Source organism: Nerophis lumbriciformis, linkage group LG01 (genome assembly GCF_033978685.3).
Source record: "Nerophis lumbriciformis linkage group LG01, RoL_Nlum_v2.1, whole genome shotgun sequence".
Lineage (NCBI taxonomy): Eukaryota > Metazoa > Chordata > Actinopteri > Syngnathiformes > Syngnathidae > Nerophis > Nerophis lumbriciformis.
In genome coordinates, this window is record NC_084548.2 from 40,488,639 (window position 1) to 40,508,012 (window position 19,374).

The following is a 19,374-nucleotide window of genomic DNA, read 5'->3' on the forward strand; positions in this document are numbered from 1 at the left end:
CAAAACATTACGAAACAGTTTATTGGGATTTCTCAATAAATGCAGGTTGTACGAGTATTTGATGCAAACGCATACACGTATTAAACAAGTATACAAAACATGTGTCATACAATGATATACAATATGTTTTTGGGAAACATTAGCAATACTGAAATCAAACACGTGGTAAGTGATGTAAAAATACAAATTGTAACGAAAGTTATATATTCAGTGAAAAGTGTTTGTATTCAAATATATCATTTTCCAGGGTGTTATTTTGCGGTGTGGCATACATTAGGTAAAAAAAAAGTTAACAGGATATTCATGACTTTCTCAAAGACATACATTGACATAATATATTGACTGCATACATCAAAATACATGAATAAATGATTTCATTGTTGCTCTAGTGTTCAGGGAGGATGACAGCTTTTACAGTTACATCACAGTACAGCAACATGTGGCTGGGTAGCTGTCTGCATTGACTTTGAATTCATTTCCATACACAAAGTAAAGGTTTGTTTTCCCTTTCCATGCGTAGGTAACTTTGGTCACAGGGATCAGCTCGATAGTTTGACGCTGAAGAAAAAAGAAGCAGCATAAGCATTATACTCAATAACAAACCATTATTTCATCAGATGATAGGATGATGTTTTACTAAATTAAATGTGTATATACCTGTTGCAGAATGCGAGACGTTTGGGAGAACCTGCCCTGGTGTTCACTGACTAAACGCTGTGCAGCATTTACCACTGCAGGGTCTGGAAAACCCATCAATGGGTACACCTGGTCACAGTAATACAAATATATTACAAGGTGGAGCTTTTTTACCCCAACTTTAAAAATGGCTTAGTATTGCCACCTGAAAATCATACAAACAGACTTGAAGCCTAAAGAGATGTTTCATCCAAGATTATGTCCTCTCATGTAGTGTGTAAAATTTAAATATAGTAACAACAAATGTGTTTTGATTGCTATAGAAAAACCTTGAGGCATGCGAAGAAAGTGAAAAATCACAAGGTTTAATTTAACCTATATGATGTAATGCAGCAGTACTAGAGATATGCTGATCCATCGGCCACCAATCATTATCGGAAGATTTTTGTGAAAAAGTATGTGATCGCCATTGTCGGTTATTGCCTATCACAAACGCTGATCCCCTCTGGCTGAAACTGTATTTGTTTTTAGTCCCTCGGCTAACAAGGTAGCAGCTAATTGTGTGTCTTCATACATAGTGTGGAGATGCTCCCTAAGTTAATAATAATTACCTCTATTGTCGCAAATAAACAACATTTCTTAGTATCTTAAGTAACATTATCACTGGGGGATGAGGCTAAATATGTTACACACCAACACCAAGCCAGGAGCAGGCATGCTAATAGCTAAGCTAGCCACCAAGTGCTTAATCAAGTTTAAGAAGTGTAGATGGATGCACTTTACAGCAGAAAGTAAGCAAATACTAACAGAAAATTAACAAGTATATTATATTAATTTCTACCCACAGGCCATCAGGCTTGTGAATGCTAACTTGTGAATGCTAGCTCCCCCCGTTTTACTTTAATCTTTGTGGACAAAAGACAGCTACCATGACCACCCCCGAAATGTGAACCATCACTGTAGACACTTTTCACCTTTGATCACTAAAGACACTTTAACTGCTGCTGTGACCCAAGGTCACCTCCATATTTATACTGTTGACTGTCAATCAGAATGTGCAATAATGTAATGCTACTTACTGTACCTTGTATATACATTTTTATTTTTAGCTAAGTACCGTGTGACTTGTTGAAGGGTGGACTAGCAAAGTAAGATTTTCATTGTACGGCAAACAGTCTGTTTAACTGTGCATATGACAATAAAGAATCTTAAATCTTGAATAAGAGTCTAAAGAGAGGATATTTTACCAACAACTGTTGGTGTGCCGGCATTGTCACAGTCAGTACACTACACTACACATAGGAGGACAGATCGATCCATACATTAGTAGTATCGATACTAGAGATGTCCGATAATGGCTTTTTTGCCGATATCCGATATTCCGATATTGTCCAACTCTTAATTACCGATTCCGATATCAATTGATACAGATATATACAGTCGGGGAATTAACACATTATTCTGCCTAATTTTGTTGTGATGCCCCGCTGGATGCATTAAACAATGTAACTTTACCATGAATTGATTAACGTGGACCCCGACTTAAACAAGTTGAAAAACGTATTCGGGTGTTACCATTTAGTGGTCAATTGTACGGAATATGTACTGTACTGTGCAATCTACTAATACAAGTTTCAATCAATCAATCAAAAAGAAGATTTTCCAAAATAAGAGAACAACTTCAACTCCAGTTATGGAAAAAAGTGCCACCATGGCACTGCCATATTTATTATTGAAGTCACAAAGTGCATTATTTTTTTTAACATAAATGATAAATGATAACAGCAGCTTGGAATTTGGGACATGCTCTCCCTGAGATAATTCTAATACCCACTACAACTATGGGAAATACTATACCTTGACTTTCACAAAGTGCATTTTTTTTTTTTTTTTTAAACATGCCTCAAAACAACAGCTACAAGCCACCCTCAGTGTGACCTGTATGTCTGTTGATCAAGTATGCCTTGCATTCACTTATGTGTGTGTAAAAGCCGCATATATTATGTGACTGGGCCGGCCCGCTGTTTGTATGGAGGAAAAGCGGACGTGACGACAGATTATACAAGACGCTAAAGGCAGTGCCTTTAAGGCACGCCCCCAATAATGTTGTTCGGGTGGAAATTGGGAGAATGGTTGCCCAGGGAGATTTTCGGGAGGGGCACTGAAATTCGGGAGTCTCCCGGGAAAATCGGGAGGTTGAAACAGATACCGATAATTTCCGATATTACATTTTAAAGCATTTATCGACCGATAATGTCGGCCATCTCTAATCGATACCATAGCTAGTATGAGTATATGAGCAATACCAGAGTGATTAAGTCAATATTTGTTTTGCTTGTTTTTTAATTTATTTAATGTTTACACATTCAGGGAATAAGTCATTTGACACAGGGGGACTTTGAGGGCAAAAACCACAGGAGTTAAATGACAATAACGGTAGTAGTTTTTGCTTTTTTTAAGTTATGGTTGACTTTGCTTTCCTCAAACAATTGTACAAACCCCGTTTCCATATGAGTTGGGAAATTGTGTTAGATGTAAATATAAACGGAATACAATGATTTGCAAATCCTTTTTAACCCATATTCAATTGAATGCACGACAAAGACAAGATATTTGATGTTCAAACTCATAAACTTTTTTTTTGCAAATAATAATTAACATAGAATTTCATGACTGCAACACGTGCCAAAGTAGTTGGGAAAGGGCATGTTCACCACTGTGTTACATCACCTTTTCTTTTAACAACACTCAGTAATCGTTTGGGAACTGAGGAGACACATTTTTTAAGCTTCTCAGGTAGAATTATTTCCCATTCTTGCTTGATGTACAGCTTAAGTTGTTTAACAGTCCGGAGGTCTCCGTTGTGCTATTTTAGGCTTCATAATGCGCTACACATTTTCAATGGGAGACAGGTCTGGACTACAGGCAGGCCAGTCTAGTACCCGCACTCTTTTACTATGAAGCCACGTTGATGTAACATGTGGCTTGGCATTGTCTTGCTGAAATAAGCAGGGGTGTCCATGGTAACGTTGCTTGGATGGCAACATATGTTGCTCCAAAACCTATATGTACCTTTCAGCATTAATGGCACCTTTACAGATGTGTAAGTTACCCATGTCTTGGGCACTAATACACCCACATACCATCACAGATGCTGGCTTTTCAACTTTGCGCCTATAACAATCCGGATGGTTCTTTTCCTCTTTGGTCCGGAGGACAGGACGTCCACAGTTTCCAAAAACAATTTGAAATGTGGACTCGTCAGACCACAGAACACTTTTCCACTTTGTATCAGTTTATCTTAGATGAGCTCAGGCCCAGCGAAGCCGACTGTGTTTCTGGGTGTTGTTGATAAACGGTTTTCGCCTTGCATAGGAGGGTTTTAACTTGCACTTACAGATATAGCGACCAACTGCAGTTACTGACAGTGGGTTTCTGAAGTGTTCCTGAGCCCATGTGGTGATATCCTTTACACACTGATGTCGCTTGTTGATGCAGTACAGCCTGAGGGATCGAAAGTCACGGGCTTAGCTGCTTACGTGCAGTGATTTCTCCAGATTCTCTGAACCCTTTGATGATATTACGGACCGTAGATGGTGAAATCCCTAAATTCCTTGCAGTAGCTGGTTGAGAAAGGTTTTTCTTAAACTGTTTAACAATTTGCTCACGCATTTGTTGACAAAGTGGTGACCCTTGCCCCATCCTTGTTTGTGAATGACTGAGCATTTTATGGAATCTACTTTTATACCCAATAATGGCACCCACCTGTTCCCAATTAGCCTGCACACCTGTGGGATGTTCCAAATAAGTGTTTGATGAGCATTCCTCAACTTCATCAGTATTTATTGCCACCTTTCCCAACTTCTTTGTCACGTGTTGCTGGCATCAAATTCTAAAGTTAATGATTATTTGCAAAAAAAAAAAAAGGTTAACAGTTTGAACATCAAATATGTTGTCTTTGTAGCATATTCAATTGAATATGGGTTGAAAATGATTTGCAAATCATTGTATTCCGTTTATATTTACATCTAACACAATTTCCCAACTCATATGGAAACGGGGTTTGTACATAATAAAAGAGAATAAGGAGCGAGCTTAAATATTGTGCTGATATAGTTAAACTGTCAATAGCACGCGCATAAATAAATTGAAACATTTACAATTAGTACATGCGATCAATGTCGGTATTGGCATCAGCCAATCTCACTCACGGAGGATCGGTATCGGAATCAGCCATATAAAACCCTGATCGGATCATCCCCAATTAGTACACAAAATATATGGACAAAGAGTACACTGTTGTGCTTCATACATTTTGGTGATATTTTTTTCCGTTCCTCAGTGCACAAAGCGAGGTCATAAAGCCATGGTTGGATGACTTTTGTGTGGAGGAATTTGAGAGCAGTGAACTCAATCCCCTTAAACACCTTTGGGATGAACTCAAAAAGAGATGGTGAACATCAATGATATCTGACCTTATAATAATTTTTTCAGGATGAATGGACAAATGTCCGCACAGACACATGTCACAAAATCTTTTTATACTGTAGCTGGAAAAAAAAATATCTGGCCAGATACAATGTGTAAATTATATCATGCTTATGCAAAAAAAAAAAAAAAAAAAAAAAACTCTTACCAAGTACTGCGAGTCTCTGAAAAGCTCCTTGCCAGACACTTTGCTGAGGTTGTCCACCTTAAGGCCACTGGACTGTTCCACAACATAGTCATCAGAGTTGTTTGTCCTGGAATAATACAGTTTGTTTGGATAACTTATAATTTTAGATAATTAAAAATGGAATAATGCAGTCATGTTCTACTGACAATATATGAAACCGCACCATTTTAAAGTCAGGTTGATGTAGACCAAAAGCTGCTGTTTTCCTTGACATGTGGGACATTGCATGGATCCTTGCCCCTGGCAGTGGTGGCAGCTGCGACAATAGTGTAGAAATGACACTCATATTAGAGTAAGTTTGGGGGAAAATTAGTACTTTTGTTAAATAAATTAAAAATTATAAATGGTTACAAATAATTTAACTAAATAAATTAGCAGAATATTTAACTGACTTTTCCCTCCCTCTGCCAAAACAATGATTGCATCTTTCATCTCCGTGACGGAAGCCAGCTCCGTTGCAAACCCAGCACACTTTCTATGGGAAAAGAAAGAAGGCCAACAGTTTCATGATATGACCGGGGGTGCCATTAGCCAGAATGACATGTGATATTGACTTACATTGCCAGCCCCGGCACAGTCTTTGCAAGGTTTTCGCCCCATTCCTACGCAAACATGGCAGCTCTGTTGATCAAATGATCCTGATTAGGAGAAGATACACATATTCTGGTCTGAACATGTTAAGAATTGACAAGAGACTATCAACCTTCATAGATGAAGTGTAAGGAACTTTGATGATCTGTTTGCCGTCCACAAAATAATTGGGGGGCGTCGCAGGAATATCCCAGGGCCCTGGAGGGGGTTGAGCGAATGCATCTACTGGTTGGCCTGTTCCAAAGAAAATAACATGCTTGCCATATTAAAAACAGCTGACTGGGAGCGGTGTGACAATCAATCAATTACTTTTTCAATTAATCGTTACTTGTGAAGATTTAAGTTGAATAAACTTAAAATATGGTATACTTTTCTCATCAAAATTCAATTTTAATGTAAATAGTTTGTTTACATGTTTAGTCTTGTCTGGCATTTTATTAGTCAAGACAAAATGAGTAAAAAGATAACATGGAAAACAACAATGATAATCGGACATTTGCACAGTAGGACATAGGCAAGATGGCAGTTATACCGTTGTATGGTTCGTGACTCCACTCTGTAGACCTTGACTCAGTAAAGGTTTCCAGGCGGTACTAAAAAAAAGAAAACATTGAAATTGCATTGGGCTAATTAGATCACCTTTTTTGTTTGCCATGTAGCATCACATGCACACATATCTTCTTTTTACCCGATAGGTATTAAAAGCCTCCATGTTGGTGATCACGCCATGTTTTGCTGGTGCTGAACTGTAACAACACTTGCTGGAGGCCCACAGAGCAAAGGCCTCCCGTGCTGTAGTCTCATTTATGGATGGAATACTGCAAAAGCCGCAACGGAATGAGATGGACGTTTGCTTTGTCTTTACAATCATTTGAGCGTAGAAAAAAATGGAGCATTACTTCCACTGCGGTTGGTCAGGTCCAGGCTGAGGCTGAGGAGTAGGTTGCATAGGCATTGGGGGAGGCACAAATCCTCCTACAGCACAGGTGTAAAATGAATGGTCATCATTTAAATTTTCATGCAAGGCTGTATGGTGAGATATTGTTGACACAGCAGGTATTGTAGATTACAAAAACAGAAGTTGATGATGCATTTACTGATATCCTACTGTGTTGCAACAGGTATTACATTCCTTTAACTCTATTTTCCCTTAAGTGTTGCTATAAATTGTATCATATGTCTATGAAATTGTTTTAAATAGACCTCTGCATAACGTTGTATCCTTGTTAACATTGAAAAACAACTTACAACATACAAACTTCAACTTACAAAAAATAATAACTTTGTCTGAAAAATAAAATCCTTATTTTAAACGATAAACATTTTTTAACCGACTTGAACCATTTGATACAGAAAAATAAAAAAACAAACTCAATTAATAATTAATACATTCAAATTGAACAGTAACATAAATCCAGGAGCACAATATATAACACACTTTAACCTAGAAAACAAAAATGAATGAAACAATGTGTGCTGATTTTTTTTTTAAATGAAAATAAGGAAGTTAGAATAACAGCTACAATGAGCACATTTTGTAGTGCACAGCTTTTCGAGGCGTGGTTTGAAGCATGATACTGCATGATACAGAATAAGTTCCCAGGTTCACACCCGACCCCCCCCCCCCCCCCCCCCGGCATCGAAACGCTTTTTTTGATTGATTGATTGAAACTTGTATTAGTAGATTGCACAGTTCAGTACATATTCCGTACAATTGACCACTAAATGGTTACACCCGAATAAGTTTTTCCACTTGTTTGAGTCGGGGTCCACGTAATCAATTGATGGTAACCCCCAACCCCCACTATTTGAAAAGGACTGCACTATGTGATGTGTGGAAAAACAAATTTTGAAAGACAGAAATTTAAGACGGCTTTTTACGGTCCTTTGAAAAAAACACAAGGGCTGCTTACTTTCAGTGGGTAGAAAATCAATATTGCTATACAAACTGTACACTGATTAATCTATAGTATTGACCCTTGAGAAGATATGATGTAACAAAATGGTTGCCAAAATGTAATCAATATATTCACTTTTGTGAGACACAGTGTACTTCTCTCCATCTACACTACGTCCATTTGAGCTGAGAGTTTTTCCTTGTCTCCGACACCAAGGACTTGCTCCAGTGAGGTTCAGTTGGTTTTCTTTCATGACCAGGTCTCGCATGGAACATAGTTCCAGACTTGCTTAATGTGTGAGACAACTTATTTTGAATTGGTAGTATATAAATAAGATGTACTTAACTTGACTATATGATATACTTGTAGGTTTAAAACTGATATACCATAACTACCATTATTTCAAATAAGACATTTGATAATACTATAACCTGTTTTTGAGTTTTAATCAATTATATTGCAGTATAAAAGTTTGTGGCATCCACATTTGTGTAATTTCCAAAATAATTTGTGAATAAACTTGACAATAAAATCCTGGACATAACCTATGTATTAAAAATAACAACAGCGGTATCCAAAGTGCAGTCCGCCACTCCATTTTTATAGGCCCAGGGGAATATGTCAACCATAACAATAAACAGGGAACAATATAGAGGGATAGGGCAACATTGGAAAGAGAAAAAATTTAAATAATTTTACTACGGCTGTCTTCAAATAGTAAAAAAAATGGACGTTTCAATTTGGTGTCTGATTCACAGTCGAATTGTCAAACATTAAACTTTGTGGGAGGGAGGCCAACACAACCAGCGTATGTTGAGAGGATAAATTGATTGCGTTCATCATGTCTTTAAATATTTAAACATTAGAACAAAATTCTTGTATGCAGACAAATAGCTTTTAGAGAGTAAATGATAAATATTAGTTTTAGCTGTCACTTCAGCATTTGTCAGAGTGGTCGCTACTTCCTGGTGTGACGTCACGGCTGTAAAATAACAGCTGGCCGTGTTTTGGCCTTCCCACATCTTCCCACATCTCTTTACATATAAAATATATTTGTCTGTACGCAATGATATTTTACAAATAGTTTTGAGAGGATGTTTCTACATGGCGGATGTGATTGAGGGTTTTTGGGAAGCTATGCAGTCAGACACGGAGCTCGCCGCGCCACCGTGCGCTTCTGACTGGCTAAAATCCCACTGTAGGCCTCGGTGGGACTCACTGAAGATTGAACACGGCGCGGGTACCGTAATGCACAGCCTTGCCCCAGAGGTGAAGCTTTTGCAGAAACTTTATGTTACGACTTTTACTTCCTCTATTTAGTCAGGTTTGATGTTTTCTTGGCCCGGCGCTAGAGCCAAATTCTTCACAAACTGTGCTTTAGCCTTTTTTTGGAGGTGAAAAAAGTTGCTGATAAAATCTTTGTTTTGTTCACTTTAAAAGGGGTCATATTATGTTTTTTTGTTTGTTTTTTTGCATTTTAAGGAGACATATTATGCAAAACCAACTTTTCTTCACTACTGGTATTTGTTTTTGTGTATTTGGGATATGCATAAGTACCAGAAATTTGAAATTAAAAAAATGGAGGCATGGCAGAGATGTTTCTAAAGCAATCTTGCCTTCCTTCATACTTTTCTCCAAACAAGTCGTTTTTAATTTCCCTAATTTCTGAATGTCTTTCCCAAGTGGGTATATCCATATATGGAAGAGATTTACTAAAGTGCCATTGTGATCCAGTGCTGGAGTACAATAAGCTCCTTTTTTTTTTACATGGGGCAGACTGGCTTGTGCATACACATGTGTCCTCCGATGTTGCAGTTTCTAATACAAAGTACCATATACAGTAGTTACAACATATCTGTCAGTAGACTGGATGTGGAAGCGCTAAAAACGGCAACGAAGATGACGGGGAGAAAACTCAGTCGGAGTGGAGGCAAATAAATAAATAGAAATAAAGAAAGAAAGAAACGGTCAAAAAGGAGCTTGAAGATGGTCTGTAAAACATCCATCCATCCACTAGGTGACCAGTCAGTATCACCGTCTGCTTATTTCTCTCTTTTTTTTTTAAATGTTAAAATCTGACGAATTAGATTTGACTATATGAAAATCCTTAGTTGAAGACAGCCATACATTTCACATTATTATGTATTCTATTGTAAGATTAGCATATACCGGAGTGGCTTAGCGTGATTGATTACATTATTTTTTTTGAGTCCTTTAATTTTTTTTTAGTTGGCCCTAGGTTTTAGTTTTTTCAAAAATAAACAGTTTTGAGTACAGTATGAGAGAGAAATGGTATCTTGATTCCTTCATATATCTTTGGAAACATTGACAATAAAGAATCTTTGAAGTTTAAAAGAAGGATTTAAAATGCACCCTGGACCAGTTAAAAACATTTTGTAAAAGTAATGCATGAAATTGTTGCAACATTCAGAGCATGACGAATAATTGATGTGATTGTCACAAGACTACTGTTAAAAAAAAACATTGTGAAAGAGGAGGGCCTGAACGATCGCCAACATGACATGTGATCAGTTCATGTTTTCATGTCTTTGTAGGTAAATATCCACAGCTGGCCAGGACTTCATACTGCAGTGTTTTTCAACCACTGTGCCGCGGCACACTAGTGCCGTGAGATACAGTCTGGTGTGCCTTGGGAGATTATCTAATTTCACCTATTTGGGTTAAAAATATGTTTTGCAAACCAGTAATTATAATCTGCAAAATTATGTGTTGTTGTTGAGTGTCGGCGCTGTCTAGAGCTCGGCAGAGTAACTGTGTAATACTCTTCTATATCAGTAGGTGGCAGTCGGTAGCTAATTGCTTTGTAGATGTGGGGAACAGCAGGAGGCAATGTGCAGGTAAAAAGGTGTCTAATGCTTAAACCAAAAATAAACAAAAGGTGAGTGCCCCTAAAAAAAGGCATTGAAGCTTAGGGAAGGCTATGCAGAACGAAACTAAAACTGAACTTGTAAACAAAAACAGAACAAGTAAACAAAAACAGAATGCTGGACGACAGCAAAGACTTACTGTGGCGCAAAGACGGCGTCCACAATGTACATTGGAACATGACATGACAATCAACAATATCCCCAGAAAGAAGGATACTAGCAACTGAAATATTCTTGATTGCTAAAACAAAGTAGGTGCGGGAATTATCACTCAAAGGAAGACATAAAACTGCTATAGGAAAATACCAAAAAAAGAGAAAAAGCCACCAAAATAGGAGCGCAAGACAAGAACTAAATCACGACACACAGAAAAACAGAAAAAAAACTCCAAACAAATCACAGCGTGATGTGACAGGTCGTGACAGTACACCTACTTTGAGACAAGAGCTATATTGATGTGTGGTTGGTTATGGTTTAAAGTCATATCCAACGACATTTTATTGTCAACTGAGATTAATTTTTTAATGATTTCTGCTGGTGGTGTGCCTCAGGATTTTTTTCAACGTAAAAAAGGTGCCTTGGCTCAAAAAAGGTTGAAAAACACTGTCACACTGTACCTCCTCCCCCAGCCACCGTGCCTTCATAGCCGGGCATGTTGTCGAACATGCCGGCTGGTGGAGCGCTTGGGCCAGAATTCGACTCAGCCACGGGTGGGGCGAACATTGCTGAAACAAACCAGATGAACCAGTTCAGTCAAATAAAGTATATTATATTCTAGTAAAAAACTAACTTTTTTTTACAAGACACATAAACGAGCAGCAAAATACGTTTTGTATGCCTGACAAATGCGAAGATCAGATTATAGGGCATGTTTGTACACGTACGCGATAATGAATATAGATGACTTACCTTGCCCCTCAGCGTTAAAATCCATCCCGGTTTGATTATCAAAACGCTAAATATTAATTGGCTGGGTGTAGTCATTAATAAGACACACATGTAAAACACACCGCTGCTTTTCTCGCTCTACACATGCAGTACGTGAACACACCAGTGACGTCACCATAGGTGTTGCGCGGCTGCAGCACGGAAGTGTGCAACACCTTGTTTCTTAAACACACACACGTCCAGGTGAAGCAACGGTGTAACACACACACACACACACACACACACTATACATACCATGAGAAGGGCCCTGGGCTGCTGTCAAATAACCGGGATTGGCCACACCGTAACTTGGTGTCCCCTCACTGGATGGAAGGGGGAAACGAAAGTTAACAAGAGGAAGCTATAGGATTTAAACGACGATCTACTATAAAATATTCATATCAAAATACGTTTCCGAGACTTACTTAGTGAAAGGCCGATAGTCCATCTTGGTGAGAAACAAAACAAGAACAGGCAAACAAGATGAGTGCAACACTATAATACATCATCATGTGACGAAATACAAATCATTTACCTTTTACAACGCGGAGTGTGAGCTAAAACGCCCACTTCGGTTCTTAACACTACTTTAGGACAGCGTTTGAAGGGCTTACCAGCCTAATTTTTTCTTCAAAGTCTTATTTTCCCAAAGTGGACCCCCTCCCATGAAAAAAGGGGTGTTCAGGAAGTGCGCATTGTCAGTAAATAGAAGTGAAAGTGGGAATGCAGTTGTGCGTGTTAAACTATTTTAGGCTTGTTAAAACGTGGTCATAAACACTTTGTCAATATGTTGTATACGTGCTTATTATAATTGGTTTGTAATGTATACCTTACATTTCATATACAAACAGTAATATGTGTTTTAAGTAACGGTGGATGCTCTGGACTACACTTCCCATCAGCACTTGCGACACACTCGGAAGTCCTTTTTCTTTTCTTCCGCTGTCTGTGAAATCCTTTTTGGATTGACATCGGCCGGTGAGTGTTCAGTATCTGTGTTAATCCGCGCATTTTGTTATATTAGTTCACCATCTTGGCATTTCATCATGTACATTTACGTGTATTCTTTGTAGTTAAGGGGAAATTGGGCTTTGAAAAGCAATCTGATTCTCGCCGTCTAACGCGAGGTGTTTGCTAAAGCTACCATCCTGCAGCTAGCGCTGTACCCATCATGTCTGGTTGTTAATTTACGATAAAGCCTGCTCCATTGTCTATTGCATTACGTATGTGTATAAAAAAGTTGAATTGATAAATTAATCAAATTTATTTAAACCGAGTTGACATGTAATGCCTTGTGTTAAAGTCCGGCTTGCTAGCCAAACATTGCTCTAACCGTATAAACGTTAGCTTGCAGCCAGTTAGCTTTCTTGTGAATATGTTTTTGTGAGTCTTATATTTTAAAATGGTATTCCGATTAGGCCAATCTACTTTTGAGCTGTTGCAGTTAACCCTGGAAATGTACTACTGTATCTTCATAGGCCATAAACAGGTGTAGTATTAATATTAAAACTATTTCCTATTCACAGTCACCATGGCAGCCCTCAGACCCCTCACTAAGCCCAAAATCGTCAAAAAGAGAACCAAGAAGTTCATTCGCCATCAGTCAGACAGATATGTCAAGATTGCGGTAAGTCTACATTTCTGCAAGAACAGATGTCAGTCCATGAAAGTGCATAAAATTAATCAGTGAAATGTGTCCTTTTTCTGCCTTCAAACAGAGAAACTGGCGCAAGCCCAGAGGTATTGACAACAGGGTCCGCAGGCGGTTCAAGGGCCAGATGCTGATGCCCAACATTGGTTATGGTAGCAACAAGAAAACTAAGCATATGCTGCCAAATGGCTTTAAGAAGTTCCTGGTGCACAATGTCAAGGAGTTGGAAGTCCTGATGATGAGTAACAAGTAAGTTACACATGCACACTTGTGTCACTGTTACTGATATTATAACTAAAATACAGCACATTATGTTGAAACAGGATGTCGCTTTACAAGATGATTTTCAGTGACCAAACTATATTTTGACTAATTCTGTTGTCATAGTAGTTACTTTTTGATCGTTAATTCGCCTATTTACCAAAATCCTGACAAATACACATTGACTGTACATTATTACTTTTGATCTTTTCTAATGTTATGAGCCTTTTTTGCGCGCCATTCTTCCAGTAAGCTGTTTGTGCACTGGGTTTGAAAGGTTCAGTTATGATCACATTTTTGTAGTAACCGTTTGGTTTACATTTTTAACACACTCAAAATGCTCATTATTACAGTAGTCCACAATGACCATTTTATTTGCGGTTATGTCATGTAAAACCTGAAAGAATGAGGCTGTAGAACAAATTTGGACTCTTAAGTGTAAGTCCAAAGCTACATTTAAACAATTTGGTTCTTACCAAAATGTCTTAAATAAAGCTGGTCTTCTGAAGCCCTGACACTTGAAGTAGTGTTAGCAAAAATGTGACAGTACTATCTTATTACATACCACCAATGTAAAGCAAAGCACAAACTTTGTCAGCATTTAGTTTTCTTTGTTTGAATCAAATCAAAAACAATGTAATGGGGATATTGTGGCTCGAGTACTAAAATCCTGCACCCTCCACCACAGCACACGGCTGCAAAGTAGGAGATCCCTCTCCCCTCCTCTGTTGGCTCATCGCTCTCTTTGCCAACAAGAATGTTTGGTGCTTTGATTCATTTTTGCCCTGTCTGAGTTACAACTTAGAGGCTGTCTAAAAGCCACAGAGAGTGAGGTTTTTTTCCTCAATTCTCCTACCTGACTCCTTATTAGTTGTACTGTCAGTGGACACTGGGGAAGACCTGATGTGTTACCACTCTTGCACACTTTTTTTCACCACTTTCTTACCAATGCTGCTATAGCTCAATAAATTCCAAGTGTGCCCATACATAGGGATGTGATTATTCCGTTTTCTTCCCAGAATGCTTTTTAAAAAATTTTTTTAGGCCAAAATGGTCATTCATGTGAATCGTCTAAATTCTAATAAATATTTGGTGGGGGCTAGGATTTGTTACCAATAGGCCTGGGATGATAATCATGCTAAGAATAGATCAAAATGAACGCAACCCCTTTGTTGTCTTCGGTAATTGGGCAGCAAGAGAGGTCACTCTGAATCAGTGTTAGTATCTGGCCGTGTTAGTTCCATAGCGGGAATGAAATGAATGGCGTGAAACTTTTTGTCATCGACCATCTTTGACTGTCGATGGAGGCGGAACTGCTACATACAGTGTACCAGTCCGCTTCGTAAGGCAAGGTTCACGTAGAAATTCACAAGAAAACCCAAATGTCCGATGTGGGAATATTTAGGTTTTAAACTGAACGAACAGTGGACAAACATAAACGTGGACAATCCAGTATGCTGAATTTGTCCGGAAGTGGTGGCAAAAACGAAATCACCCGACGCCGTTATCACCAACTAAGGCAACAATTAATATTCACTTCAAGATGTCTAATGTTTAATAAAACGTTTTTTAAAAAGTTCCATCCATCCGTTTTCTACCGCTTGTCCCGTTCGGGGTTGCAGGGGTTGCTGGAGCCTATCTCAGCTGCACATGGGCGGAAGGCGGGGTACACCCTGGACAAGTCGCCACCTAATCGCAGGGCCTTTCTAAAAAGTTGCTAAGCAATATTTTGCTTGCAACTGTCAAAACACAATATTTTTTCACAAACACAAAACATGATTTATCACTTGGAAGAAAAAAAAAGAAATTGGGCTTGTGTAAAGGACCTTATGGACTTTTGAGGCTTCCAAAGCCTTCAATTACATTGAAGATCATGGAGCAAGTGGAGTGTGAGGGACATGTGAACAAACACTGGCCATTGACAAAATGTGATGTTGAAAGCAAATATAAGAATGTGGTTCTGGATCGATGAAAATAACTAATTTAAAACTGTAAACAAGCAGCGTACTGTGACAGCTGAGTTTTTTGTTTTTACTTTAAGAGCAACACCTTTTTATATGTAATAAAGAATTCAATTTGATCAAATATTACCAAAGATTTTGTAAAATCCTCTTCTGCCCATCTAGGACCTACTGTGCTGAGATCGCCCACAATGTTTCCTCCAAGAACAGGAAGGTGATAGTGGAGAGGGCAGCTCAGTTGGCTATCAAGATCACTAACCCCAACGCCAGGCTCAGGAGCGAAGAGAATGAATAAAATGGCTGTTCATAATAAATACTTAAAAATTGATCGTTGCTTGTGGGTTTTTCATACATTTAGTGGTAAGTAGTTTAATATCAATCTGACGTTTATGGATCACCTGCAAGTTTAGATGGTTGCCATTTGAAACATGATAGTGTTCTCTTGCTTCTTGGCCGGTCCACTTACTATGGTCTCAGTGCTTCACAGATTTTAAAGTATCATTGTTAACATTGAGACTTGAGTTTCATATTAAAATTACATAGGTTTTAGAGTGAAGTGTTTTAAGAGCACCTTCTTGTGTTGGGGTTGGCACAGACCTGTTTTAGGTTTCAAATGCATACAAGAAACACATTAGTTTATGACATCAAGGCTTTTTGACTTTGTCAGGAACCTCCATTTCATCCATCCATCCATTTTCTACCGCTTATTCCCTTTTGGAGTCGCGGGGAGCGCTGGAGCCTATTTTAGCTACAATCGGGCGGAAGGCGGGGTACACCCTGGACAAGTCGCCATCTCATCACAGGGCCAACACATATAGACAGACAACATTCACATTCACACACTATGGCCAATTTAGTGTTGCCAATAAACCTATCCCCAGGTGCATGTCTTTGGAGGTGGGAGGAAGCTGGAATACCCGGAGGGAACCCACGCAGTCACGGGGAGAACATGCAAACTCCACACAGAAAGATCCCGAGCCCGGGATTGAACCCAAGTGGTGTGGTAGAAATTTTTTAATTTGTAGTGTTAAAGTCATTTTTGACCCAGAGATGAAAATATGACTAAAGCAATATTTAAAGCCCAAACTGAATTCGTAAGTGTACTGCCAAGACATCTAGCTCCTATTCCAATTAGGTGAGCTGTGGGGAATTTTAACTTTGCCTCTGTTGGGTTTCCTCTTTCTTCATTCATCTTCAATGAATACTCCAGTTGTATATATATGAAAGATGATGGTTTATTTTAAGGATGGTTCAGTACAATGCTTCACAGCACCGGGAAACAAAACATCGGTAACTGGAAAATAGAACACAACTCCATCGAACCTTTCTGTGTGTGTCTCACATTCTCTCGCGCGAAGTGAACCGGAAGAGATCACGTGACGATAGCGCGGATGAACCTGCACTACCCTATATAACCTATTGGAGGCGCATAACAACAACAGCAAGCCTTTCTTCTCATGATACACAGAAACAGCATTAATAACAATGAGATCACATTTACTCAACACCCCCCCTTGATCTAATGACCATGAAACAGTGAAACACATTAGTTTCCAAAAAAAAATAATTTGAATTTGTCAATCTTGGCTCTTGTAGTAGGTTTTGTTAAGATGTCTGCAACCATGTCTTCTGTAGGACAGTAGACTAATGAAATTTTCCCTTCAGTGAGTGCCTCACGAATGAAATGATATTTAACATCAATATGTTTGGACCTCTGTCTATTAACTGGATTTTTGCTCAACAAAAGAGCCCCTTGATTGTCTCCATGAATTGTTGTACAATCGTACAAACATTTGTCCATGCCACTCAACAGTTGGGTGATATAAATACTTTCTCGTGTAGTGTTGGATAAGGCAATATATTCAGCTTCACAAGTAGACAATGCAACTGTTGGTTGTTTCTTTGATTTCCAGGATATAGCTGGACCTTGTTTTGTTAGACCGAAACAATATCCACTAGTGCTGCGTCGGTCTTCCATTGATGATGCCCAGTCTGAATCGCTAAATGCAATCAGGTTGAGGCCTTCCTCACTTTTCTTGAAACTTAGTTCAAAGGCATGTGTACCCTTGAGATACCTTAGCACATGTTTGGCAGAAACTAGATCCTGTGCTGTTGGCTTTGCCAATGTTTGTGATAACCTGCCAACAATCCAGCTGATATCCGGTCTGGTGCAGGTCATGGCATAGATCAAACTACCAATGATTTCACGGTATTCTCTGGGGTTTACCACCTCGGTAGTGTCACACTCATTTTCATTTGTAGTGCTCAGTTCTACTTTTTGTTCAGAAGGAGTGCTTCTAGGTTTGCATTCTGACATGCCAAATCTTTCAAGCATCTTTTGTATGTACATCTTTTGATCCATTTTGATTTCATTCTGTTTCTGTTCAAAATGAATACCCAGGAAATAAGATATCTTACCCAGGTCTTTCATGTTGAATTTGGCTTTCATTGTTTCTTTGAATTGCTCAAGTGCTTCTTTGCTACTTGCAGCAATGATCAGGTCGTCCACCCAGATGATAACAATGACTGTTTCATTTTCTGTTTGTTTTCGGTAGACACAATGATCAGACAGGTTTCTTTTGAAATTGTTTTGCTCTAAATGGTCATTTAGAAGTTTGTACCAATTTCTTCCTGATTGTTTTAGGCCATAGATTGATTTCTTCAACCTAAATACTAGTTTTTCACCTGTGTCCGATGTTTTCTGAAAACCTTCTGGTTGTTCTAGGTATATCTCTTCATCAATGGGGGCATGTAAATATGCCGTTTTCACATCCATCTGGTGGACGCTGAGGTCATTTTGGACAGCTATTTGCATCAATGCACGCACAGAAGTAATGTCTGCGGTTGGTGCAAATGTTTCTTGATAATCTATACCTTCAGTTTGACTGTATCCTTTGGCAACATATCTAGCTTTGAAAAGCTGTCCTTTCTCTGTGTTTTCTTTGAGGGCATAAACCCACTTTCCGCCTACTGTATTTTTCCCTTTTGGTAATGTTGTTAGTTCAAATGTGTCATTTTCTTTGAGAGATGCCAACTCATCTTTCATGGCTTTTTCCCAGCTGGCTGCCTCTGATGACATCAGGGTGTCTTTATACGTCTGTGGGACTCCACACACTGCCCTGCAACAGTGATCAATAACGTCATGGCTTTCATTGATATCATCAATGTTTGTTACATATTCCTCTAAGTATTTTGGAGGAACAATTCTCTCTCTCTTTGGGTAACGACCTCTTTGTTCTGTTCTAGTCTCTGTGTTAGTTGTGGCATCATCTAACACCACATCCTCTTCTACTTCTAGAGTTTGTGTTTGGTTATCAACATCATTTTGAGCTACAGTTTGATTTTCGATGCTCACTAATTTTTCTGATACAGTGTCAGGTAGTTTGGTTTCATTGCTTTCGCAATCTGGGATTTCCAAGTCATACGCATTTGTTTGTGTCTCTTTTTCTGCAGTGTTCTTTTTGGTGAATTTTACCAGTCTGTGTTTTGACACCTTTCTTGACTGTGGATCATAGACCAAGTATGCTGTACTATTTTTACTATAGCCCACAAATACTCCTTTCTCACACCTTGGTTCAAGTTTCTTGTGACTGTGAGTGTATGCGTAACACTCCGAGCCAAACACCCACATTTTTGAAATGTTGGGCTTCTTTCCAGTTAGCATGAAATAAGGTGTGTTCTTTGTTCTGTCATTGTAACATCTGTTCCGAATGTGGGCGGCACTTTGAACAGCATAAGGCCATAATGTTTTTGGTAACTCTTTTTCTAGAAGCATACACCTTGCCATTTCAAACAGCGTTCGCCACTGTCTTTCAGCTGTACCGTTTTGATGAGGAGAATAAGGTGACAAGGTTTCATGTCTGATACCTTTCTCTCTCAAAAGTGT

At 38.8% G+C, this 19,374-nt stretch overlaps 2 protein-coding genes across 3 annotated transcripts; one reads left to right on the forward strand and one right to left on the reverse strand.

Annotated features, from left to right (window-relative positions):
* Window positions 1–3: 3 nt before the first annotated feature.
* Window positions 4–12,303, reverse strand: ssuh2rs1 (ssu-2 homolog, related sequence 1). 2 transcript variants are annotated; one of them, XM_061981188.2, is made up of 14 exons: window positions 12,151–12,303; window positions 12,041–12,063; window positions 11,871–11,938; window positions 11,306–11,413; window positions 6,802–6,877; window positions 6,591–6,720; window positions 6,435–6,495; window positions 6,015–6,136; window positions 5,870–5,932; window positions 5,704–5,786; window positions 5,475–5,567; window positions 5,273–5,378; window positions 658–765; window positions 4–558 (listed from the first exon to the last, which is right to left on the reverse strand). In XM_061981188.2, the coding sequence occupies exons 2-14, from the start codon at window positions 12,061–12,063 to the stop codon at window positions 418–420; spliced, it is 1,182 nt and encodes a 393-aa protein (XP_061837172.1). In that variant the 5' UTR covers window positions 12,151–12,303; the 3' UTR covers window positions 4–417. The 2 variants fall into 2 exon arrangements, with proteins under 2 accessions (XP_061837172.1, XP_061837181.1); XM_061981197.1 differs by lacking the exons at window positions 11,871–11,938; window positions 12,041–12,063; window positions 12,151–12,303 and adding an exon at window positions 11,598–11,785.
* Window positions 12,304–12,469: 166 nt separating this feature from the next.
* Window positions 12,470–15,816, forward strand: rpl32 (ribosomal protein L32). Its single transcript, XM_061981211.2, has 4 exons — window positions 12,470–12,593; window positions 13,142–13,242; window positions 13,334–13,515; window positions 15,654–15,816. Exons 2-4 carry the CDS (start codon window positions 13,147–13,149, stop codon window positions 15,781–15,783), a joined length of 408 nt encoding a protein of 135 aa, XP_061837195.1. The 5' UTR covers window positions 12,470–12,593; window positions 13,142–13,146; the 3' UTR covers window positions 15,784–15,816.
* The last annotated feature ends 3,558 nt before the right edge of the window (window positions 15,817–19,374 follow it).